The 25,854-nt window shown below is 46.8% G+C and overlaps 2 protein-coding genes across 2 annotated transcripts in view; one reads left to right on the top strand and one right to left on the bottom strand.

Moving 5' to 3' along the window:
• Positions 1–4,772: 4,772 nt before the first annotated feature.
• TMEM130 (transmembrane protein 130) lies at positions 4,773–15,878 on the bottom strand (the record flags this gene model as incomplete). Its single annotated transcript, XM_082490756.1, has 9 exons — positions 4,773–5,244; positions 5,991–6,103; positions 7,140–7,342; positions 9,282–9,366; positions 10,010–10,179; positions 11,302–11,470; positions 13,324–13,614; positions 14,979–15,228; positions 15,498–15,878. 9 exons carry the CDS (start codon positions 15,876–15,878, stop codon positions 5,068–5,070), a joined length of 1,839 nt encoding a protein of 612 aa, XP_082346882.1. The 3' UTR covers positions 4,773–5,067.
• Positions 15,879–16,913: 1,035 nt separating this feature from the next.
• TRRAP (transformation/transcription domain associated protein) overlaps positions 16,914–25,854 on the top strand; it is a 98,696-nt gene continuing 89,755 nt past the window's right edge. Inside the window, exons 1-10 of the mRNA XM_082490634.1 lie at positions 16,914–17,035; positions 17,373–17,422; positions 21,213–21,323; positions 21,872–21,976; positions 22,665–22,748; positions 23,470–23,526; positions 24,185–24,310; positions 24,631–24,708; positions 24,940–25,028; positions 25,750–25,846. Coding sequence (XP_082346760.1) covers positions 16,936–17,035; positions 17,373–17,422; positions 21,213–21,323; positions 21,872–21,976; positions 22,665–22,748; positions 23,470–23,526; positions 24,185–24,310; positions 24,631–24,708; positions 24,940–25,028; positions 25,750–25,846 — 897 coding nt within the window. The 5' untranslated portion in view covers positions 16,914–16,935. The remainder of the gene's footprint in view (positions 17,036–17,372; positions 17,423–21,212; positions 21,324–21,871; positions 21,977–22,664; positions 22,749–23,469; positions 23,527–24,184; positions 24,311–24,630; positions 24,709–24,939; positions 25,029–25,749; positions 25,847–25,854) is intronic.

Here is a 25,854-nt window from a genome sequence, read left to right as displayed (position 1 = left end):
CGCTGAAGGCCCTCTGCTGTGGTGCGGGAATGGGGCTCTCCGCTGCGGCAGAGCTGCCGCCGTCCCCCCGCGCCCTTCCACCGCCCCAGGGCTGCTCCTCCAGCTCCGCTCCTCTGCTCGCGCTTGGGCGCGTGTTCGCCGCTTTCCTGAGGCAGAATCAAACCGGCCAGTTTCAATATTGGCTTGTTTTTGTTAAATTGAGCATGTTGTGTTTTGGTACATAGCTTGGGGTGGCGAGAGAAATCCATTAAACCCGAAGCTCATTAGTATGGGAAGGCTGTAATTTATCAAGATCGCATGAATGAAAGTAAGGGCATTGCTATTTAATTAGTGAGTGTGTTTGGATTTTTTAGATTATTTTTTCCTTTTTGATCTAATTCAAAATATTATAAGAAGTACTTCGCATATAATGAAAGAAGACTAGATTAAGGACAGGAACCTGCAAGGACATTAAAAACCTACGGCATATTTTTTTTTTGCTATTAAGTACATGCTGTTGATCAGATAAGAGAGCTTTTATTGCTGTGGTCTGTTCTCATTTTGTATCTAAATTGTAGCTGACAAGAAGCTTTAAATGACAGAGTCCTAATTCCTATTACCAGGAAGGACTGAGCCTATGGAGCTATTACGGCGGAACGTGCCGGTGTGCTGCTGCTTCCAGAGCCTCCACCGAAGCCGTGGGGACGGCATTCCCCCTCCAGGGGATTTCAAGAAACGTAAGCGCTCAGCTGCCTGCACAGAGTCTGCTCTGTGCTGTGGACTGCTTTCTTCTTCATAGTCCTTAATTTAAGTCATTGTAGACGGACACTGCGCACTGGCTCCCCCCTGTGGACAGTTACGTTGCCGTCACGCGCAGGACCGGGCCCGGGCCCCGCAGCCGGCGGGTGTCCCGCGGGCGCCGGGGACGGCGGAGCGGGGTGGCGGTGCGCCGTGGCCGCGAACGAAGCGCTGAGCGCTCTCTCCCGGCAGCGTGCTCCGGCTGCCCGTCCGCCGCCTTCCACGCCAGACGCGGGGCTCAGCCGGCGCGGGACGAGCGGTTCTGCGTGTAGGGATCCGCGCGGAGCCCCTTCCCGCGGCTGTGTGGCTGCGCCCCAGCTACCGCGCTCGGCCTGTGAGTAATACGCACTTGGCGCGAGTCTGGCCGCGCACTTAGCTCGCGCGCCGCGGCGAGGCGTGCCTTCCACCATTGGCTGAAGTCTCGCCGCGGCTGCGGGCTGCTACGGCGGGGCGCGAGGCTGCGCGGCCTTCCCGCGCGTCGGGGGACATCTGCCGAGCGCCCCCGGAGCAGCCGCGGCGGGTGGGCGGGAGAGCCGCGCGGGGGTCCGCGCGGGGCAGCCTGAGCGTAGCGCACTCCTCGCCCCGCGGACCGCGGAAGGAACCGAGATTAGGCAGAGGGCCTGCGCGGTTCCTTAATCTTTTTAATCTTGAATTTTATGCAGGCACCCGCGGCTGCCTCGGCACTCGGGCGGCTCCGTACCCCCGTACGGCTCCCGAGAATAGGGAGGCTCTGCCTCCCGGGACTGCCGTGAGTAAATGCATTAGCAATTCATTTGGCTGGGGCAGTTGTGGGACCAAAGAAGTATTTCGCTAGTGCTCTGGTATGATTTGCTCTTGCAGTTGTGTCCGTTGTTGTGCAATTACGGTATTTTGTACAAAACCCACCGTATGCTGCGGCTGCTGTCCTTATGCACGCTGCTGCAGGAATTAGGCGCGCGGGCGATGAGCATACCCAGCTCTGACAGATGAGGCCCAAGAAGTTTCTGGAACTTCTGCGTTCCCCATCTTGGCGGCTGCAATTTAAAAATCCACATTTGTAGTGCTCAGTGGGCTGTCAAAGCTGAGATCTGCGGCATTGAAACAATTTTGTGACAGCTGCAGGATAGCACTTCAGTTTCCACGGAAACCGGCACTGACTCTCCAAAATCAAGGTGAAGTGTTGGCTGATTATCTAATAATAACGCTGAGGATTTAAATATGAAGTTCTTCGCCTTCCTCTTGGTGATACTGTTTCCGTTCCTCCAGCGTCCAGCGCACGCAGTGGAGGTCTTTCAAATTCCGGCTGTTGTGGCAGCTGGGGCTGTGCAATCTGCTTTCCAGAGACGAAAGACAGAACTCAGCCTTGACCCGTTCAGCCGCTGAGCCTTACGCCTGCGGTTAAGATAAAGGGTTAATGTGTCCCCACAGCTACTGCGCGAACCGGTACCATTGTTTATGTGATAAATGACAGAGTAACAGAAGTTCTTTTGCTTTACCATGTGTTTTTATACTATGCCTTTCCAGAACATTTTTGTCCTCGAATGCATTTCCTTGTAATTAATTCTTATTGCGTAAACTTTCTATCGGCTCACGCTCTTGCTTATCACCTGAACTGAATCGCTCTTTGGCTTTGCGCTCACTGGACTCTTGTTTTGAATCAGTGAGTTTCATCATTTTGCTGAACATTCCTTTTTCCAGGTCATTGATTTCTAAGGTTAACAAAATGAATCCTCCTGCTGATCCTTGTTACGTCCCACTAATCTCCCTGCTATATCCTCAACCGCTCAATTACCTTTTGGCTTCAGTTTCAGAAGCATTTATCGAACCCACAGATCAGTCTTTTGTGCAGGAAGCAGTTTCATATTGGATTCGGGAACACGTTCATGTGAATATTTTTCATACTTACACCTCAATTTGTTAAGGTTGTTTAAATTTTCTTGGTTAATTTGCTTCTTGACATGCCCTTCTAAGTGTACTTTCTCCACTGCTTATTTTTTTGCAAGAGATGTCTTTCTAACCTCTGTTCTTCTCCATCTGCTCTTGAGTAAGATCTTCCACTATTTGGTAGTGTTGACTTTCCGCTTTGCAGCACTTTATTTCTTCTACCTTTCAGAATCATTTGACTCCTTTGCCATCCTTTGTTCAATTTAGGAAGACAATAGGAGCCGATATGCTTCTGAAGGACACTCGCTCTGTTTTCCTCCATAGGACGATTGGGGATTTTCTTAGCCCTGTCCTTCATGTCCTTCATGTCACTAACCCCATGTCCCTCTTTTTTTGACTGGAGGTTGATACCCACTTTAGCCGGGTTTGGCACGATCAGTCGTATCTCAGCTCGGGCGCACTGGGGAGAGCACGGGGGCACTGAACGCCCCGTGATACCCTTTGAATCAGGTGGGTGTTAATGGTAACAGCTCCTTTGGTATGACCTTCCTCTGACCCAAATGACCCCCGTTTCACGTACCTATGACTGAGTCTGCTCTCTCATCGTTACTGTCTTTGCTAGGAGTGCAGTATGGAGAAGAAAGGGCTTTTTACACGTTCGTTAGTGTGCCACGGGGTTGTCTTTAGGTGTATTATAGTAGCAAGGGTCACATGTCTGTCACAAACGTAATAAAAGGAGCAGCCCAAACTAAACTTCTGGCTGCAGAGAGGCTCTGTGCAGTCTGTTTAGGGCCACCGTCGCTCTGAGTTGCATTTTTCACATCAGAAATCTGTTATTTCCAGTGCCCAAGGACCGTGTAGCCATTTACAGAGCACACTGACGCCCCAGAAGAAGTGGCGTACCTTTGGCAGTGGCGCAGATGGTTGGGATCTCAGCAATGAGCAATAAAGCTGCAGCTCTCGAGAACAATCGCTTCTTTGCTAGTCTAAGGAGAGGCACATTTTAACAGCGACTGAACATGACTGAAGATAAGAGTTTGACACCAGGGTGCTGAGAAGGAATGCAGAGGGCACCACTCCTAATCAACAAGCTCGCTTACAAATAGTTTCTCTTTAGAAAAAAAGCCAAAAGCAAGTCCTGCCTTGGAAAGTACTTTCTGTCAAAAATTTGGTTTTACTGGATCATTTCTTATCTTAGATGATCCTATTCTATTTGGAATGCATCTAGCTAATTAACAAAGCCATTCTGAGGTCATGTAAGTTTGTTCACAGACAAACCATAGAAGTTGAACGTGTGAGATGAGCACCCCAAAACCCTCATGGTAAATCCCCTCACATTCAGACAATCATCTCCCAATCGGTGCATTTGAGAAATTATGACATACTTGAAAAACCCCAAGCCCACAATGCCCAGAGGCGGGGGGAAAGGTGTGTCACGTTTTAAAACCAAAATGGCCACAAAGGCACTTTTGTTTAAAATCCTCCCTCCAGGGTACCCAGAAGCGCTGGTGGCGGGGGGCGACGCCAGGGTGGGCAGGAGGCTGAGAGCAGATAGTCTGCAGCGGGCACGGGGTTTATACAGCCTGGAACATTGACTATGGATTTAATGTTTTGCTGAGCAGATTTGAGCTACTGATTGTTGACTTTTTTTGGAAGAGGAGCTTTGGTGACTCGCTGGGTAGTAATATAAGAAAGAAAAGAACGATCAGCCTGGGGGGAAAAAGGCTACTTATGCAGACGAGAGTGGTGTACTGCCTCAGGAAATGTTGGAGATGTGGAGTCTTCTGCAGCGTGTGCTGCCGTCCCACCAAACTACTGCCAGCAGCGGGCTCTCCGTGAGCAGGGCACCAGCCACCACAGTCCCACAGAAGCCCATTAGCTTAAAAAAGGGGTCTTTTAAGACAGGAGGAAAAAAGACAATGTAATTTGGTGGTCTGGTTCACTGGAAGCACCGAGGCCTTTTTCAACCTGGACAAGTCAGTTCCTTTTTAGAACAAATACACATTCAATGGCATTCTGGGTGACTTCCGTTTCCAGCAGTATTGTTGTAGCATAGGAAAGAGAGGTATGTTTGTCTTAAGCATTTTCTTCTTTGAAACAGACAGCAGAAGGAACAGAGAAATTACAAGAGGTAGTGAGTTGAGCAAACCTGCACATAAAACAATCTTTCATAAGAATAAAATGCTGCTTTTACAGCTGTAACCCTATACACCCGTACAATTTAAAAATACAAAGCTACTTTTACTGTGTTTCAGGGCTTGCTTTTTTTTTAGTTCAGAGAATGAAACACTCAAGTGCTGGACTTAAAGTGGTTAACCTCATCGCATCGGCAGAACCAAACCCTTCATGCAGCACTGGGCTCTTAACTCATCATAAGTGACAAAGTTAAACTGGGCAGTTAGTGCAACCAAAGTGCAATTGTGTTCTTCACACTGTGTACGTTTTGACTGGCTTGTAAAAAGAATGTAGAAGTTCATGACTCTCCCTGGCAGCTTCTTGAGATGACCGAAGAAAACATGATCTGCAACATACTTGGCCACAGCCTGGCTCGGGATGAGAAGACAGGTTGTTATCAGACAATGGAGAAAAGTCAAAGTCCGCTACCTGGAAAAGGAACATCGAAGAGATCACTTTTAATTCGGGTCCTCCTGGCTCCAGTGAGTCCAACAAGGACACTTTGGGCCCGAAATGGCACTTGGTCCGCAAACAGTTTCAGTCCGTCACCAGCCTCAGACAGACTTCTGATGGACACCCGCTGTACACCTGGCGCACAGGCGTCTCTCTAGAGGTGTATTATTCGTATTGCGGCACGATGTAAAGTGTATTAGGTACCTTCCAAAGGGCCAAGAGAGCCAAGAGTGCCTTTCATTTAGCAGCTCATGCTTATTATGAGTACAGTAATGTAGCTGGTGAAAGTTACACCAGAGACGGAGGGGAGCTGGGCAGATAAAGGTCACATACTAGGGCTAGTGGCAATTCAGTGCCACTTCAGGTAACACACCCACCCTTTTTTACTATCCTCTGTCCTCTCTCACTGTCACCCTGCTTGCTTTCCTGTAACCACTCTGAGGTGGATCCTCCAGAAGGGATACTTCAATCTAAGCACCTGCTTGGGAATATTAACAAACTGTCCCTGCTAGCCCTGGCAACTCAAATTAGAGCTCTCCACAGCTGGCCAGAAGCATGCCTGTTGCTCAGTGTCTGCCTACACTGTTCGGATTTTTCCATGGAACAGATCAGACATACCAGGAAATGCTCCCTCCTGCTCTGTTTGCCCAGGGATTAAAGAAGGCACATGGCCGAAAGGTACCTAATTACTATCCCAGCTCAAAGTAAGAGTAACCAAATACCTCCACGAGATCTTTCTGTTGTGTGTTGCTTCGAAAGGTCGTGTACAGCACCAGTCCTAGCATCGCTGAAACCAGAGCGATGCAGAGCAGGACGAAGAAAGCCGGGTGGATCCCTAGGGAAGAGCACAAGGGGACATTCCTGCAGTGATACCATACACTGAGAAGAGGCAACAGTGAGAAGGAAAAGATGTTTGAGAAGGAGTTTTGTACTTTTAGAACAAAGGACGTGTGTAACAGAGAATAAATTTTTCAGCCCAGATCACTTTCTGCAATGTCAGAAGGGAGACTGCGGGGTTGTAAGGGATTTTCCTTGAACAGCCTAAACCCCTCACCCAGTTACAAACGTTAGCCCTAACTCCCCAGGGTGTTTGGACCTCTGCGGTACCCCAAGAGAACAGGAAGGAACCTCATCTCCACAGCAGCTCGCCGCCTCCAGCAAAGAGGATCTGCACGCCCGGCCCTAACTGCACACTGGTGCCCTCTGGAGCGAGCTGTCCCGCCCGCGTCCAAGTGCCCGCACACCGTGAGATGGTACAACCGCTCTGTGCCACAGCCTGGCTGTCCCCTGCTCAGCTCCTCTTCACTTGGCCACCTAACCACGTCCTCTGATGATGCCGGGACCCAAGAGGGGCCTGTGTGAGCGCGCGTGGGGAGCCAGCAGGGATTGCCGGCTGGGGGGACAGAAACCTGGAATGAAACGGAGGCCTAGAAAAATCTAACCTTAAAAAACCCGTAACTAAACTAAACAAAAAGAAGAATTGAGACTGCTTAATTAAGGGAGTGTTACAGACGCATGTGTTTTCCTCGTTATCCTCTCGAACTACAAGAGCCAGTCTACTTACACTGAAAAATATGTAATTTAAGTAACTCAGCCTTCCCAGGAAACTCAACAGCTTCCAGATGCTCTTGAGACTACGGGTTCAGCAGGACGCAAGCAGCTCAGAGCAATGGCAGCAGGCACGCTACAGGCTCTCCCTTCCCTTCCCGCTTCCTGCGCTCTTAGGGATCTGTACCGGTTTCCAGAAGCCTCAGCTGCAGGACAGTCACTGTCCCTGCGCGTGAGACTCGGTTCCCCGACAGCGGGGGCTCCGTGCTCCTCAGGCCACCTGCTCCTCAGGCCGCCTGCTCCTCAGGCCGCCTGCTCCTCACCTGTCGGCCACACTTTTATTTCGTGGTACGTCTGCAGCATCGTCACGCCGTTCTCCACCCTGACGCTGAGGCAGTACTCTCCGGCATCACTGAAGGTGTGGCTGAGATTGTAGCAGGAGCCGTTAATCACCACCAGATGGCATTTTTCACCGTCAAGTGGAACGCACTCGGACTTTATCAGCCAGCACAATGCCAGCGGCGGGCTGAGATGCGAGAGCAAAAGGAAAAACAAAATTAGGTGAAAACTTTGCAAAAACTTCAGCTAAGAGCTGATGAATCACTCGATTAAAGTAGCATAGTAATTTTGAGAATAATGAAGTTAATCTAAATACAAATAGACAAGTAATTAACCTCACAATTATTTAGTTTATAGTATTTTTCAATTGCGAGAGTTCTGTGATGTTTCTCTAACAGCGAGCCTCTCAGCTGAGGGCGAAATACCCGCACGGGTCACAGGAAGGCCGCTCTGCGTAGAAAACCCCTTAGTCCCTCTCCAATAAAGATAAGAGGAATCCTTTTTCCTGCACTTCCAAGGGAGTATAGGTTGTTTTTCCTTTGTTCTTCTCACACAGAAGAAATCACTGTCTGCGTTACTGAAGCACACCCAAGACTTTTCTGATTAAAACCCCCCCAACAACTGAAGCTGGAAAGAATGTAAGATGAGCTCTGTACAATGGGCTAATAGCTGGAAAAGGTAAATAAATTGCAAGGATCACAGTACTGCCTTACAATAACAAAAAGGTTTTCATTTCCTATGAGGCAACCTAGGTGCTATCCATTTTATGGCCATGTGTCTTCTCACCATGTCTAGTCGATGACTGTTATTTACATTTCCAGACCCTTGTTCCAGCTTATTCTGCATGGATTCACCCTACACACGATGGACTTTGATTCTGACAACAGAGCTTTTCTTTACCCTGTCTTACTGGTATTTTGTTCCTTATCTCTTTAGGACGCTCTCTGCTAAAGAAAGCAGCACGTTTATGTGTTCAGCTCATTTTCTACCTTTGTTTTTGATAACCCATCTCTCGGGCCTTTGTCATTGCTTTTGTATCATAAACTCATATTGCATCAGGCGCAGTCCTGTGGCTCAGAGGTTAGGTCTGGCAAACATTGGCCATCCCAAAACCAAGCCTGCTTTTAGGGATCTCAAGTTTGCCTGTAGGGGTTTTGGCTGTATTCACTTGCATGCCATCTCCAGTTTCCACTCCTGCCAACGTGCCATCCACTTTCTGAGTGCAAACTCTGCTGCTTTGTCCATTGGGACGATTTATGCCTTTGGCAAAGGACCCTGCTCTGGGTGCTGCTCACTCCATCCTACGCCCCTAACAGCACAGCACTGACCTTTTTTTCTTTGGGCATTTTGGTGTGGTTTGGTTTTGTTTGGGTTGTTTTTTTTTTAATCCAGCATTAGGCTAAACAGCTCCCAATAACAGAACACAAAAGCGTCGCTCTTCTGAAGAATAAATGACTTCTGCAATCATGGAATTTTTATGGTGAAGGAGCTTTCCTGAGTGTTTCAATGGTGTTTAAAATGCTTCTGCCATACAAAAAGAAATAATCTCGTGTTCTAAATACTGCAGCCCGAGAAGGTTTGTGCTGGGATCAAGGTGCTCATGACTCTCCTGCATTCCTGTAAGCCTCACTGCATGCAGCCTCTCTGTACTATTAATCTTGTGGCAATCTTAACTTTGCCAAAATTATTCCTCAAACCCCATACTGCCGTGTGCCAGCTGAGGATGGCTGCTATTCAACAGGGCACCCTGTCCTCTAGTTTGCCGTTTAACTTAGTGCTGGGGACATTGGTCAAGGAGAAAAATTCATACGGAATTTTTAAAATGTAATTATTTCAACTATCTTTGTCTGGCTAGTTCTCTTTTCATATTATCTTTACAAAGATGTAAAACTAATATTTGCTTTACATAGGAGGGTTCTACTTTTCTGTAAAGATGCGGGCTCCTTCAGGCTCTTAGAGTTCGTGGTATTTCAAGTCAGGAAAATGCAATATTCAGCAGTATTTTGTTCAAAGGAAATTTGTTTTTGTTTTAAGAAACAGTTCTGTGGGGTGCAACTGACTATTTTAAGGAAACAGTGGGGAAAAGACAATACTCTTGGGGAGAAGAAGTTGTGTTTGCTACTTACGTGCCATTGATATGAAGAGATAAACTCAAGTTTTCCATTACGTGAGTCTCTCTGGAGCCCACTACATTAATACTCTTAACAGCATCTGAGAGGAAGAAAAAAAGCATGTCACACTCCATGGATAAACTTGAAATTAACTGGTTTTCCAGTGAAGGTTTGTTTTCATAGAGTTCGCAAATTTTAGTTCTGTCACTCACACAAATGGTAATACTTGCCTCACGCCCAAAAAGGAATCCTACTGGTAGAGCTGTTGTAAGTTTCTGAATGTCTTGTGATTTCTTTTTAGCATATCATCAACTACTTTATTAATCCTTTGCATTTTTACTCAAATGTTTATTTACTCCAGAAGCTGATCAAATCAATGATACTTTCCTACTGCTTATTTTTTAGAGCTTGCCAGCATAAATTAAACAAACAAATCCTTCATAACTTACAGTAAACACTTTATTGCAAGTTTTAGTGCATATGAGACTTTTACAAAAGCCAGTGAAACTTTTTGGTAAATGAAAAAGAAACAGAAGACTTTATATATTTCCCCCCAATTTTTCTGCGTTAGAACAGCGCAAAGTCCATTTTGCAATGGAAACTCTTCATTGAATACTGTTGACCAGTCCTGGCATGTGAAATAATGCTGAAGTCGTATTATCATATTCTCACAATAAAGCTAGACTGTATCTGTACATATTTAGCAAATTCTCTTTTGAGTATGCAAAATGTTTCATAATTACCTAACAGCTCCAGAGCAGTGGTAAAATCACCAGTTTTCTGCATCGTTTCTCTTTCATGTAAGACGCTTCCAATTTGCTCCCACTCAGCTACGACTTTCAGATGCACTGTGCGATTCCCCATGGTAGAGCAGTTGTAGTAGACAAAGGGTTCCTTGGTAATCTGATAAACTCTGTGCAATATGAAAAGATTTAGCATCAAAATTGTCTTTTACCAAGTCCTTGCATATTTCTGATTTAAAAAGGAGCAAGCTCAAATATAATTTCTTTATAGACAATGCTACAGTCAACTGCGATTCTAATTCTACTTTATGTCCATATCAACGAGGATGAATGTCTGTGGCATTACCAATAAAACTACAATCAGCATAAGACCCAGAGTATATTTATGCATTTTTAATCAAAGAGACTAAAGATAATGCTGAAAGAATTCACAAAATTCAAGTCAGTACATTATGAACACGACCTTTCTAGCAGGTGGGCTATAAGCTAACTGAAGCACTAAGGGGACGGGAATGGGGACGGGGTGGGGGAGAAAAAAAGAAAGAAACAATTTAGTATTCAAAGACTAAAGCTTACATTTCTATTTGCACACCCTTATTTGTATTGGTCATATACTCGTCCTTGGAGAAGGAAAATAACTGAATGTCTTTTTTCCTCCCTAGGGCAGAGTGGCTTAAGGGCTAGATACTGCCCACGGTTTGATTTCTGACGCTTATGCGCTATGTTGGGGGTTTTTTTCCCCCTCCATTTTGTTACGAGGTAAGCATTAGGTGTGTGTTAATGTGCACCTCCTCGCTGTTTGAGACCTACCCACTTTCCAAAGCTCCTCACCCGAGCTGTGGTGTATTTATGGGTAGCTGGTCGCAGTAACAGCTACTTACTGCCCAACCAGAAGACAGTATACTGCTGCCATTTTCCTTAAGTGCACAAATGATTCACATATTCAGCAATAACCACCTGCTAATGGAGATCTGCAGGCGTAATGGTGTTTTAGAATAACAATTTCCAATGAGTTACTTTTTCCTGTTAATTCAGTTCAGTTCAGCTCATTGCACACACAGTAATACACCTGAGCATAGATTTCAATAAGAAATTTAGGTCTTTAAAACATCACTTGTTTGTGAGTGCGCAGTGACTTCTGTGCCAAAGTTTTCGTAATCCACTTGGCTGACATGCTAAGAGTGTACCAACTGACAAAAGTGTATGCTTTGTCCTATGATTGAATCAGGATTTTTCTCTAGATGAGCATCTGAATCAGCCATCTTGAAATAAAGCAAAGTAACCACACCTACCCGTCTCCAAAGTCCCAGCTGTAGACAAATGATGCTGACTTGAAGTAATGACTCGGGTCATGAAGACAGAAAGAAATCCGGGTCACGGCGCCCGTGGAGGAACTAGAACCATGTGTGATAAACCTACTGTCTTCTATCTGGGCAATGGTAAGATTCCCTGTGATAAATTCTGCAGAGTAATAAGGTGGGGAAAGAACGACAGCACATATCACTTTCATAGCATGCTCTGAGTAACAAAACATTATTTAAAATGTACTGCATAAGTCTTTCCGTGTCCAAGCGGTTAAGTGTATTTTATATCTATTACTCAGTGTTGTTACATGTGTTAGTGAGGCACAAAGATTAAATTCCTTATTTAGAGTTATACAACAGGTCATGATAAAGCTACTAGAACTAAGAGAAATAATCCTGGACTGATTGAGGTCAATATCAATTTTTACTATTGATTTGAAAAGAACTAGAATTAACATCAAGTATCTAGATCAAGGGATTCAGAATCAAACCAGTATACACACCCTTCATGTTTGGGGTGGTGGGTTGGTTTGTTTGTTTTGTGGTTTTGTTTTTGGTTTTGTTTGTTTGTTTAGTTTTAGCTACTTCCGCAGAAATGAAAATTTGACTGCTACGAATAATAGATGCGCTACATACTGTCAATACAGAAAGGGTGAAATTTTGATTTTGACATCTGTAAGAGATCCCGTGCTCGAGTTTGTTTACAAGGACTGGCAAAGGTTGATCTAAAAATCCTCTCTAACCAATGAATACAGAGGTGTTATGATGATACACTTATCCTTATAAAACTAATGGGATATTAATTACCAGTAACAGACTCTTACCTTGTTAACAATTCATTAAATCTGGTTAACTCTTCTCTAGATGAGGCACAAATAAGGATCACAATTGCTGCTTCAGCTTGGGGCTGGTAAGCAGAACTAAGTGGAGCTGTAAGCTGTATGAGTTATTGGCACTACCTGTGGGCCCCTGTGAAGCCCCCGTGGGCGCTCTTGCTCGGGGAAGGCAGAAAGGTACGATGGGATCTTCCCTTTCACAGCGACAGAAAGCCGCTCTCCCTTCTGCTTGTGGCATGAGAATAGCAGACAGTGCAAAGCCAGAAAGGAGTAAGCAGATACTCAGCAAGGCAGCAGTTCTTAACAGATAAAAAATCTCATTTATACTTTTATAAAGACTTATCCAATAAGCTTGGTATTTCTCAAAGGAAAATCTCAATAGCTATTCCCCCAAACGTCAGCTATGCCCTACGGTTAGCTCTTTCGTCCTCACGCGTGTCCTTACCTTCGGCTGGGGGCGGGGTCTGTTTTGGAGTGTGTAAGTAGAGCACAGGGACGTGCTACTAATCTCTGAAAGGTGGGACTGTGGGAAGCTGTCAGGTGATATTTCATGTCAATCCCTGTATCAGAGATCAGGTTAACCATACCGCACCATTGGTCAATTTGTCAAAAAATGCATGTTTGTGGTTATGAATATTCCCAGTAAGCTGAAATTGCACTTAGCAATATTAAGTAATGCAGCTGTGACTTCACATCCAATTTCAGTACACTCAGAACTTTAAAAGAGAATGTAATGGCTCTGTTGTGCTGATGGCCTGAATTTTTGCTATGTCATGCAACAGGGAAAATCAGTAGATTGTCACTGCTCATCTTAACTTTAGGACGAGAAGTGCTGGGGGGCAGTACCGGAAGCATTGTTCCGGGAGTCCGGACACCACGGAGCAGTGCTGATGCGTGAGCTGCAGCTACTGAAGCATCGGGGTGCTAGCTCAGTTCCTCTACCTGTCAGAGGCCGGGAAACGCGGGCAGGGTCACACTCGCTGCCTGGATGTAGGTAGCCCACAGTATGGCCCAAACGCCCGTCCAAACCCACCTTCTCTCCAAGGCTACACAAACCAACTCTGTTGGCAGGAGCCATATTTATGCCTGGCCCTCACTTTTCTGACGCCAGCAAAGGCAGCAGGCATCCTGATGGATGCTCAGTTAAGACGTGGACGTTGTAAAGCCACTTTACCTGTAATCTGAAGCACGGTGACATTTCTAGCAACCGGCCGACATAACCAACAGTTCCTATGAGTCACCCAGACAGATACAGGAAATGTCCCAGGAAATTCACCCGTCACATTAATCATGGAATTAAACCGCTGTTCAGATTTCTTGATCAGAATCAGAGGAGCATAAATCCAGTTAAAGTGATACAAGTTTGATGTGACACTGTCATTCTTCATACTTAGGCTGGCGTGAACAGTAGCTTGAGCTCCTGTTGTGATGGGACCGTTGTTGGTTATTTCCAGACCATACTCCACTGTGGAAAAAAGACAAAAAACAAACAAACCTTGCTGTATCACATTTTTTATTTATTTTATTTATTTACACATTTTAACTAGTCAGCTGTAGTTACATGACTCCAATGACATTCATCCCAGCAAAGACTTTGCCACCTTTTTTTTTTACCATTTAAAAACCTGGAACAGAAACTGTTGCGTGTATATATGAGTTCAAACAAGTAGCACTAAACAACATGTTAGACAGGGTCCTGAAAACGTTACTAGTAGAAGGCAGCTTCAGACTAGAACATCACAAAAACTTTGATGAGGTTTTATAGGCAGAGCTGGGCTGACTCCAAAATCTCAAAACAAAGGGAAAGGCAACTGCCACTGAAAGTTGTGAATGGGGGCAGAGCTGGGAACAGGATCTGGTTCTTTGCCTCCAAGATGGAGCATGTTCCCTCCCTGGCTCAGCGCTGTGCCTGGCGGTCATCTCGCCGGCGAGCAACGGGGAGCAGAGCTGGGGCGTTCTCATGGTGGCACCTTCCCTTCTCCTCTCTTTCAGCAGCCACCAGGGTGCTAACAGGGACCTGAGCCTTTGAGCTTCAGCAGGTGTGTTCCTCACCCCTCCATGGCCCGTAACGAGGAAGAGCACTGGGGTGAGCTAACCCCTGCACTGCCTCTCCTGCACCCGTCACCTTGGCACGGGGTGGAAGGAGAATCTGGAGCACCCACATTTTATTCCATAGATCACAGGTGCTGAGCAAACCTGGATGCAAAAGGACTGTGAGAAATAACTGTAACGTTACTGTCCCAGCCAGAACTCTGTGGTTCCCATTCCACAACACAAGGAACGGCCCCACGTTCAGAGTTTTGAGTTAATAGAGAAACGCTCGTGATTTGATGGAATCTGGCACAGGGGGGTTCCCAGTCTGTAAAGATTCTGGCCGCCCTCCGCTTTGTTTGAGCAGAACCCGGGGAAGAGCAGCCGGCTCCCCCCGCTTATCTCGCCCTGCCGCTCGGCCGGTACCGCGGTGCTCCGCAAACCGGGGCCGCGCTGGAGCCCGACGGCCGCCGCGGCTGGAGGCGACGCGGGTGAGCCGAGGTGGCCCCGCCAGCCGGGCAGAGGGCACTTCAGCCAATTCAGGGGTTTCTGCTGCCTTCGCGCCCTCCCAGCGCAGTGCCGCTCGGCGGGGCCGCAGCGGGGGGAGCCGAGCGCCGGGCGGGCACCGGCCCCCCGCGCCCGGCCGGAACGGCGGGGGTGGCCAGCGGGTGCCCGCCCGCCGCGTCCCCGGCCACGGCCGGCGAGCCCGGGCAGGGGGCTCCCCCCGCCGACAGCCCGGGTTTGCCCCCCTCGCCCCGCCGCCGCCCCCCCTCCGCTGCCCGGCGGCCCCTTCATTACCTGCCGCCGGCCCGGCGCGGCATAGCAGCAGCAGCAGCAGCAGCGGGAGGAGGCGGCGGGTCAGCCGCAGCATGCTCGGGGCGGCGGGGACCGGGGCCGGGTGTCGCCGCGCTGGGCCGGGCCGGGCGCTGTCCCCGCCGTACTGCGGCACCGCGTCCGCGCCCCCGGGGGCAGCGCCCGCCCGGCCTCCCCGGGGGACGGTCCTCGGGGCCGCGCAGCCAACGAAAGGCGCTGCTGCGAGGCCGTCGGGCTTTGAAAAAAAAAAAAAAAGTAATAAAGTGCGAATGCCGCCCAGGTGCGGGGGACGGGCGCGGCTCTGCGCTCCGGGGCGGGTGGCGGAGACGGGGCGCTCCCCGACCGTTGGGCGGCCGTTACCCGTAACGCCCGGGGCGCAACGGGAGCTGCGGACTTGTCTGGGGTTTTGAAGTACTTACTCGAAGCCCTTTTTCTTACTCTAGCCTACTTTTTTTTTTTTTTTTTTTCTTTTTTTTTCCTACGGATCATCTGCCCCCCACCGACGCTGTCCCCAGTTCCCCGGCGGGTCGCGGCTGCAGCGGAGAGAGGGGCCCGGCCCTGCCGGGGGCACCGACAGCGGCCGCCTCTGCCCGCGGTAACTCCTCGCCCGCTGTTACCGGCGGCCGCGGCCCTAGCGCAGACCCCGGGGCTGAGGGGAGGGACGCGCGGACGCTGAGGCAGCGCGGCCCGGCGGCGGCGGGAGCCCGCAAGCGCCCTTCCCGGCTGGGGCGAAGCCACCGCAGCGGGGCAGGGCCGGGGGGAGTGCGGGTCCCCCCGCACCGAGGCGCCCTGAGGGGACCGGGCGGCGCCGCTGGCCTCAGCGCCCGGCGGGACGCGCGGGAGGCGGCGGCCGGAACTGGGCTCGGGCGCTTCCGTCGCGCCCATGCGCTGCCGCCGGCCTCCGGGAGCAACAAAGGAGGGAGCCGGGGGGCCGGGGCCAGCTGAGCTCCGGGAGCAGCGGGGTGAGGAGCACCGGGGGCGGCGGCAGCAGCGCCTCGGCGGGGCTGGGGCTCGGGCTCGGGCCTGGGCGCGGGGTAAAGCGGGGCGGCGGGAGGCGAGGCCCGGCCCGGCGCAGCCTGTGGGGCGGAACCGGCGCGCCGCGGGAAGGAGGAAGGGGCCGGGTCCCCGCCAGCACGGCGCCCGGAGGCCTCGGGCCGCGGACGGGAACCGGGAGGGCCGAGGGACGGCGGGGGGAGCCGCCGCCGTTGCGGCCGTTCACGGGTGCCCGTGTTCGCAGGGCGAGCGCCTCGGCGGGGATGGGGCCGGCGTGATGGCGCCCTGGCAGCGGGGAGCGACGCGGCGGCGACCGGCCCTGCGGCGGGGAAGGTGAGGGGCGCGGGGCCCTGCGCGGCGGCGGAGCGCGGCTGGGCTGAGGGGAGAGCGACGGCGTGAGGAGAGGCCGCCGGCTTCGGGTCTCCTCGCGAACGAGGAAGGCGGCGGGCCGGCAGCCGGCACCTGCGGGGGGCAGCGCTGCCGGGCCGCCTCCTCCCGGGGCTCCGCGGGTGGGTGCGAAGCCGGGGCGGCGCGGCCGGGAGCAGCCCGGGGCCTGATGCGGCTCCCGGGGAGGCCGGACCGAAGAGAGCCGGGGTGTTCACACTGCGGCGAGGAGAGCCCCGTGACCACTTGTCCCTGGGAGCGTGTTCCTGTCGTGCCCAATGCTGTATGTGCCAGGCCTGCAGCCTAACCCAGCCTGGGCCGACCCGACCCGACCCGGGCTAACTCGACCTTGGCTAACCCAACGTTAAGGCTAACTTAACCTGGGCGAACAACGTTGTTAACTAACTGCGACAGTCATGGCGTTTGGAGAAGATGTGTAACGAATGGCTGTAGGTGATGTGGTAGCTGCTGTTAACCAGCCATGTAAACTAACACATATTTCTTAATTTTTTTACAGGTGTGTTAGTTTTGATTTTATGTACTGAACGCTGATCGCTCCTCCAAGATGGCATTCGTTTCAGCACAGGGGCCCACGGTGGTGGACCAAACCACTTTGATGAAAAAATACCTTCAGTTTGTGGCTGCTCTTACAGATGTCAATACACGTAAGATAATTTTTTTTTCTGTTGAAAGTTACAGTTCCTCAGTAGTTTGAGTATTGTTTAGGCAGTTGATAAATGTGTGTTGAATTAACTTTGAATTTTGATTGAGTATTGATTTTTGAAGAAGCAAAGTGATGAGTAACACTTGCATGAGCCAAAGTGAGCGAGCTGTGTGCGTGTGCAGTTGTGTGGTGGTTGGTTGTGAGAATTGTGTGCCTTATAATTGGGCGGTGATAGCTAAACTGATAAGATCTGATTGCTTCTTTGATCAATGAGCCTGGTGTTTTCCTTTATAATGTAGTTTTACATTTATTTTTTTTGCTTGAACTTCCTTTTTCAGCTGATGAAACCAAATTGAAAATGATGCAAGAAGTCAGTGAGAATTTTGAGGTAAATAAATTCAAAAAAACAACCCCCAAACAACAAAACGCCACCAAACCCCCCCTGACCTCCTGAAATGGCAGTCTTGCTCGTCCTTAATGTATGTTGGTTTGATTTCTGATGGTTAATTGTATGTTGTAAATTATTGTCTTGTACCTTATGATTGCTATTGTTATAAGCCATTTGCTTTAGGCTTGTATTTAGCAATTAGCCAGGTTATTGAAGAATTACAATATTTAGACTTAGAGGGCTCTTTCGTTCTCTAATCTTTATTCAACAAGCATTTAAATAAAAATAGATTTCTCTTCTGTTTTGTTAAATGATACAAAAAATTCTGTATTTAAAGCTTTCTTTTATTTAGTTCAAATGTGTATTGTGCCCTCAAGAAGCAGAGGTCCCTCTGATTCCTCTGAGTAGTTCCATAGTACACAAGTGAGGGAGTTGTCAGATGCAGAATCTGACATCAGGAGTGGAGATGGCTCTGGTGATGTCTTTTGCATAGTGATGGACCATCAAGTTTAGATGAGCAGCGGGAAAAAAGCAAGAGACAAGTTAAACCAACCCTTTGTTAACCCTTTGTTAGCAGAAATTATACTTTAGTTGAATACTTAGTTATTATGTGTCTGTTCTGAAATTATAGAGAACTTGTTATTTTGTAGAATAAGTTCAAAATCTTACAATCACTGTAATTGTCTCTATCTAGTTTTTTGTTTGTTACGATTGAAAGAAAAGTGCTACCACTGTAACATATTCTGTCCTTACCCGCTTTATTTGAAGTGGTATTCCTTAGTCCGTGATCTGGAAACACAAATACACATTCTAGTCCCGTTTAATGTCTTTGGATATTTTTAAGTAAGCTTTGTGCAAAGCTACATCCAACGGTGCTGGATGTTGAAAGCTGTGCCAATTTTAGTTGTTCCTGAATTATCAGTGGAATTTCCTGTCCAGTTAATTTTTTTTTGTTTAGTTCAGGTTAACATAGTGGAATAATAAATTTAGAGGTGGTATAACTGTATTACAAAAAAAAGTTAAAAAACTTAATTCTTGCTTAGCGTGTATAAGCAAATAAGTAGATATCTGTGACAGTTTTGCATCTGTATAATAGAAGGGTTTGAGTTGGAAGGGACCTTAAAGATCATCTAGTTCCACCCCCCCCTGCCATGGGCAGGGACATCTTTTTCTAGACCAGGTTGCTCCAAGTCCTGTCGAGCCTGGCCTTGGAACACCTCCAGGGTTGGGGCAGCCACAGATGCTCTGGGCCACCTGTGCCAGGGTGAAGATTTTCTTTCTAATATCTCACCTAAATGTCCCCTCTTTCAGTTTAAAACTGTTCCCCCTTGTCCTGTCACTCCACTCTCTCATGAAGGAGCCTACACCTTTCTTGGAGCCCCTTTAGGGACTGGACGGGGCTCTAAGGTCTCCATGGAGCCTTCTCTTCTCCAGGCTGACCGCCCCCCCCACCTCTCCCAGCCCGTCCTCCCAGCAGAGGGGCTCCAGCCCTCGCAGCATCTCCAGGGCCTCCTCTGGCCCTGCTCCAACAGCTCCATGCCCTTGTTATGTTGGGGGCCCCAGAGCTGGAAGGGTAAAGGTGAGAAAACCCATGGGTTGAGATAAAGGCAGTTTAATAAGTAAAGCAAAAGCCAAACACACAAGCAAAGCAAGGAATTCATTCGCTACTTCCCATCTGCAGGCAGGTGTTCAGCCTTCTCCAAGAAAGCAGGGCCCCATCACACGTAACAGTTACTTGGGAAAACAAATGCCATCGCTTGGAACGTCATAGAACCATAGGGTGGTTTGAGTTGGAAGGGACCTTTAAAGGCCATCTAGTCCAACTCCCCTGCAACAAGCAGGGACGTCTTCAACTAGATCAGGGTGCTCAGAGCCCTGTTGAATGTTTCCAGGGATGGGGCATCTTCCGCCTCTCTGGGCAACCTGGGCCAGGGTTTCACCACCCTCAGTGTAAAAAAAACATTTTTCCTTACATCTAATCTGCATCTTCCCTCTTTTAGTTTAAAGCCATCACCCCTTGTCCAATGGCAACAGGCCCTGCTAAAAAGTTTGTCCCTATCTTATAAGCCCTCTTGAAGTATTGGAAGGCTTTAAGTACTGAAAGACTGGAAGTCTCTCCTGTGCTGAGGCCCCCGAGCTGGAGGCAGCACTGCAGGGGGGTCTCCCCAGAGCGCAGCAGAGGGGCAGAATCCCCTCCCTCACCCTGCTGGCCATGCTGCTGGGGATGCAGCCCAGGGTGCCGGGGGCTTAGAATCATAGAATTGTCTAGGTTGGAAGGGACCTTTAAGATCATCAAGTCCAACCATCAACCTGACACTGCCAAAACCACCATTAAAACCACCATGGCTTTCTGGGCTGCCGGCTCGTGTCTGGCTTTTCATCCCCCAATACCCCCAAGTCCCTCTCGGCAGGGCTGCTCTCCATCCCTCCACCCCCAGCCTGTGCTGAGACCGGAGGTTGCCCTGACCCAGGTGCAGTCCACCCACCAGATCCATCTCTCCAATTTAGCCATCCACCTCCTTCTTCTCCCCCCAGCTTTTTATTGCCGAGCACGATGCCGTATGGTGTGGGAGATCCCTTTGGTTGGCTGGGGTGAGCTGTCCCGGCTGTCTCCCCTCCCAACCCCTTGGGGCCCCCCCAGCCTGCTCGCTGGTGGGGTGGGGTGAGCAGCAGAAGAGACCTTGACGCTGTGTAAGCGCTGCTCAGCAGTAACGAAAACATGCCTGTATTATCAACACTGTTTTCAGCACAAGTCCAAAACATAGCCCCATACTAGCCACTGTGAAGAGAGTTAACTCTATCCCTGGCCAAACCAGCACATGCATTTAAAATGCTTTTGTGCCCTTGTGATACCCGTCTGATTTCTCAAAAGCCCTTGAAATAAAAAAACTTTGTTTGCACAGGGCCTAGTGTAAGACAATTTGTGGTTGCGTGTTACAAAATCTTACTGCAGAGTAGAGAATAGTGGTGGAAATCTATGAAAGGAGGTGGCTTTATAAAATTCTTTGTTATTCAGGGAATAATGTGAATAACCCTTGGAAATACCTAGGTAGATTTTTCAAGAGTGCTGCATTGTCATTTGTACCTTCATTAACAGACCAGTGTGCTTCCATATAACAGACACTTCAGAGAATTGCCCGACAGCGCGTACATAAACTGCAGCTGAGTTTCCAAATAAACCTCGCAGGGGCCAAGTTAGATTTTTCTTAAGGCAGATGCAGCAGTTTCAGATGAAGGAAGCTTCCTCATCTAATATTTCTTCTGGCTTCACAAGTGGACAGTAGCGCAAGATCACTTTCACCGTGGAAAGTGATGCTCAGTTTGGGTGATGTATGCATGTATGCATATTTGCAGAAATAACTAAAATCCCAATTTAGCAGTGGCTGAAAAGGCTTGGGAATCCTGCAGCAATGAAACGTGAGTGTGCTGGTCAATCTTTCGTTCTTGTTCAGGAACATCTACAGCATTTTTGTGGTGTTGTGTTTTTTTCCCCATTTAAAATAGCTGTATGTTATGCCAATTTTATTTTCTAGGTGAGGTCACAGTGTTGAAATAGAAAAAAAAAATCATTACAGTCCATTGGCATTGGAGGAAAGATTAATTTGCATTCACTTTTGTTCGTTTCACTAATAGTGCTCTGTAGTGTGTCAGCAGACCTGTAATCACTGAATCGATTAAAAAGCCACTGAACATGTTTAATAGTGGCCTTGAATGTAACTTCCTCTGTGTACTGTCTATTATAACTGTCTCCTTATTTTTTGGTGGCTTTTTTTTTTCTGCCCTTAATTAGAATGTGACATCATCCCCTCAATATTCTACGTTCCTGGAACACATCATCCCTCGGTTTCTCACCTTCCTACAGGATGGAGAGGTTCAGTTTCTGCAGGAGAAGCCAGCACAGGTACACCGTGTGGAGCATCTCTTACCTTTTTGCCATGTGTGCAGCGTGCTTACTGAAGTACTTGACTGACCTAATGAACCAATTTATGGATAGACTTTGTTGTTAAAAATAGATCTGTCATTTGGAGTGAAATTGCTTTCTAAATAAGTTACTTATAAACTTTACAAATCTGAGCTTCTATGAAAAATGAGGAAAAACTAGGTGCAACAGAATTGGCTTTCTCACTGAAATACGATGCATTGTTACAAATTACTGACTTCACTGTGGATTGAAAGGCAAAAGTCGAATCTCTGTCATTAAATACTTAAAATATAGTTCCTTAAAAGTCTGATAACTTGCATTTCTCAGCCGTAAATTTGCTTTATTCACATATGTGGGTAATAGAAAGCATTATATATTTGTATATACACATATGTCTACGTGTTTTTTTTTCTTTTTAAGCATGCAGAAGTATTAATCTGAAAAGATGTTGCAACCAGTTGTTGTTTTTTGTGGGCTTTTAAAAAGTTATATCTTTATTTTTTTCCTTTTTTTCTCCTTTTTTACAGCAACTCCGAAAGCTAGTGCTTGAAATCATTCACAGAATACCAACAAATGAACATCTTCGTCTTCATACCAAAAATATCCTGTCTGTGATGTTTAGATTTCTAGAGGTATTTTGTTTTTCTCTTCAAACTGTTTCAAATTTTCAGAAAGATTTTCCTCTTCTTTATTCATCTCCAGAAGTTGCTGGGGGCAGGATTTTTGGTAGCTGTGCTTCTAGAGCAAGAGCGGAAGGGCGTTCTGTTTAGGCTCCACCGGTGTGATATTGTAATATGTACAGGTTTTTTTGCGTGTTCTCTTCTGCCCTGTAGGAACTTGGATTTTACAAATGCAAGGACCTGTTCTCATGCTAGCCAAGATTTCATTCAGGAGCACTTCTCTGGCATATATAAGTGCAGATGCCTTATTCTGGAGACTTTGTGTTGTTTCTTACTTGGAATTGAAAACATTGTCATTTGAAGCTCATGGAAAATAAGCTGCTCTATGTGGAGGTGTCTCGGTGTGTAAATAGCCCCACTTGTGTGTCTCTGTCTGTGGGGCATTAGAAACAGGTCTGAAGGTACAGAATGGTTGAAACTTCTGTTTTTTGCTCCAGTAGGGGTGAATTTAATTTTAGCCATGCTCTAGGGCTGCAAGGTAAACGTATATCACAGGAAAGGCATCTTGCTCATGCGAATTTGTATTAATGGGGCACTTGTCAGTTGCAGAGATGAGTATAATTTTGTAGGGTTTTGAAGTACTTACGGAATAGCTGAAGAATGCAGCAGTAGACTCACTAAAGATTCTCTTTTTTTTCAGACGGAGAATGAAGAAAATGTACTGATTTGCTTAAGAATAATTATTGAATTACACAAACAGTTCCGACCAGCAATCACTCAAGAAGTAGGTCATAAATCTTGTTATATGATGTACAGAACTTACTGCCATCCCCTTCAGAATTGTTATTTTGTTCAAGTCGATTGGTTGGTTTGTTTTTTCCTGATGTCCTCTTATGTTGGCTGACCTCTTGCCGTAACCATATATTTAATTTTTTTTTTACCTTAAAGTAATTTTTAAGAGCGTTGCATAGTGCTAGCGCCCCTGAGAAAAAGCAGACTGTTAAAGCCTATTTGTCTTTGCTTTAAGTGTTTATGGGCAATGCAGTTAGACTAAGGAATAAAATTCCCACAGACGGGAAGAGAATTGGTGCCTTTTAGTTTGTGACCAGGACAGTGCTGGAAAGGAATATTATGATTGTTTCACCCCACTTCTCTCCTGTGACTCATGAAGGAGTATTTGAAAGTTTGCATTTTTATTCTGTTGCTTTCTTTCCTTGATTTTTCTCCTGGGAAGACTTAGTTGGTTTATAGTACTCATTTCTAATAATACTGGATTGGAACTATGTTGGAACTATAGGTAAATGGGATTCTTGCCAAGTGCAATTCGAATTAATACTGGCAGAACAGGAGGAAATAGGAGAATGCTTTCAGATTCTTTTTAAATATAATAAAAAATTATACTCTAGTGGTGACTAAAGATTTTATGTAATTGTACTGTTAATACAGAACTTCTAAATTTGTGATTTTTTGTTTTCTTTATGGTAAACTGACTTCTTCCTTCCTAGATCCATCATTTTTTGGACTTTGTGAAACAGATTTACAAGGAACTTCCAAAAGTAGTGGTAAGCTTTTCATTTCTTAAGTTGCCCTCGCTGTAGTCAGAAAACTAGTTGTTGTTTCTTAATTTTATCTCTAAAAGATATTAACATAATTACTTTTGTATCTAGTGATAGAAAGTAAATATAGTTTGAATAAAAATATTTAACAAAAATATGTCTAAAAATGGACGAAATGACATTTTGAATTAGAAAGCCTTGTGTTTCTAGCACAGGATTACTAGCATGAGCAAACGGAGGCAACTGTCTGTACTAAGGCACCGCTCGGGTGCCTGCAGTGCTGCCCCTGCAGCCAGGTGGGCTTTTTGAGGGAAGGGTGAGGGGACGTCCTTCCCGGCAGACAGAGCTCTGCAGCGTGCTGGATCCCCGCGGAGGCCGTTGCCTGCTCTCCCTCCCTGACACAGAGTAGCTGTTTTTTGGTTTTTAACAAAAGACCCACCTCGGCTGGGGACGGTGTCGTGCTTCCTGCTGTAGTGGCAGGGAAAGGTTGCAGGGTCCGCGTGTGCTGCTGGGAGGTGCTGCGCTGTGAGCGTCGTGTGCAGCGAAGAAGAAACTGTCTGCAGCACGTTGTGAGGAAAGCTTGGGTGGGGGAATTCTAATGAGATAAACGGCCTTTTGGCTATTACTAGCATTATTATATTTTTCTTCTGCTCTTTGCTTGCAGAATCGGTATTTTGAGAATCCTCAGGTGATTCCAGAGAACACCGTTCCTACTCCTGAAATGGTCGGCATGATTACTACAATTGTGGTGAAAGTAAACCCCGAGCGAGACGATAGTGAAACGAGAACGGTGAGTATTCTACCTGCTCTTGAACTACGAGACTGACTGTATCACCGTGCCCCAAGTCGTAAGGGCAGGTGAGGCTCACGGGCTTTATTTGTGCTTGTTTTTCTTACCAAGATTTTTTTTGTAGAAGCCGGTTGAAACTTTTCAGGTATTTTTTGTACAGGCTTTTTATTTAATGCAATAAAAAATGGTTTTGTGCTTTTAAATGTTATTATCGCTAAATATAGTGCTGTTAAGATGAGCCGTTTCTTTAAAAATGTATTTCAAATACTTTGTTGAATTAATAATTGAACTGTTTATAAAACAAGTATTCTGTCTTTCAGCATTCTATAATTCCCAGAGGATCGTTATCTCTGAAGGTCTTGGCTGAGTTACCTATCATTGTTGTTCTTATGTATCAGGTTAGTATACTCCAGTATTTTGCATGTAAGGACTTTTTATTACCGAATGGCTTGTGTGACTTCTGCTGGCTAACATATTCGTAAAAATGAATATGTAATGTATTTTTAAGATTAAAATATGGTCTAAAAATAAGCCGCTGAGATTTCTTCATTTTTTTCTGATTAGCTCTCAAATAAGCTGACTGCGAGTGTCGCTTCTAAGTTTCTCTAATAATACTTTTTTTTTTTAAGCTCTACAAACTGAACATCCATAACGTAGTAGCTGAATTTGTGCCCTTGATCATGAACACTATTATAATACAGGTTTCTGCTCAAGCAAGGTAAGAGCATTTTAACAGTATTTGATGATATTTGGGATAAGCTACTTAAACCTGCCGTTCGATATCGCCCAAAATATTTTTGTCTTATATCCTGGGATTTTTGCTGCTAGTCTTACAGCTTTTAATCTCAAGAGCAGCAATGATTATTTGACTTAAAATTGTCAAAGTTTTGTAGGTGAAGTAATTGGCAAATCTGAATACTTCCATTTTATGTCACTGATAAAATCCATAGCTGTGCAGTAGATCCCAATTTATTATTTGATAATGCATTTTTAAGTGGAGTTTCTGGCAGAAATCGTATTGCCACAGATAGTGTGGGATGGAGACCATGTTAGCTGGGACACTTGCTGTCGTTTAATCTTTACCATACCACCAGTGATACATTTTTGCTCTTCCAAGGTATAGCTTAGGTGAAAAAAATTGCCCCAGTTAGGGGAACGGAGCCAAAGGTTCGGCGGCGATGTATTGGCGTGGCTTTCTGCAGGGAGCTGGGAGTGGCATGGCTGCCTCAGGGCTGTGCGTTTCTGCTTAGAGCATATGATGCTGGGAGTTTGAATGGCAGAGAGCTTGTTGAAAATGGGCTGTCCCATGATGATTTTATTCCCTTATGAAGCGAGAACCTCCCTACACGGTGATGTAGTTTGAACCTTCTGTGAATTTTCTGAACAAAGGTATTAAGGAGGAGGAAAAAAATCGTAACCACTGTTCAACTTAATTTCAGGCAACATAAACTTTATAACAAGGAATTGTATGCTGATTTCATCGCTGCTCAAATTAAAACGTTGTCTTTTTTGGCTTACATCATAAGAATTTACCAGGTAGGTTG

The sequence above is a fragment of the Vanellus vanellus genome, assembly GCF_965231255.1.
Source record: "Vanellus vanellus genome assembly, chromosome: 14".
Lineage (NCBI taxonomy): Eukaryota > Metazoa > Chordata > Aves > Charadriiformes > Charadriidae > Vanellus > Vanellus vanellus.
The sequence above is the reverse complement of the archived record's forward strand: the minus strand, read 5'-3'. Positions and strand labels throughout refer to the sequence as shown.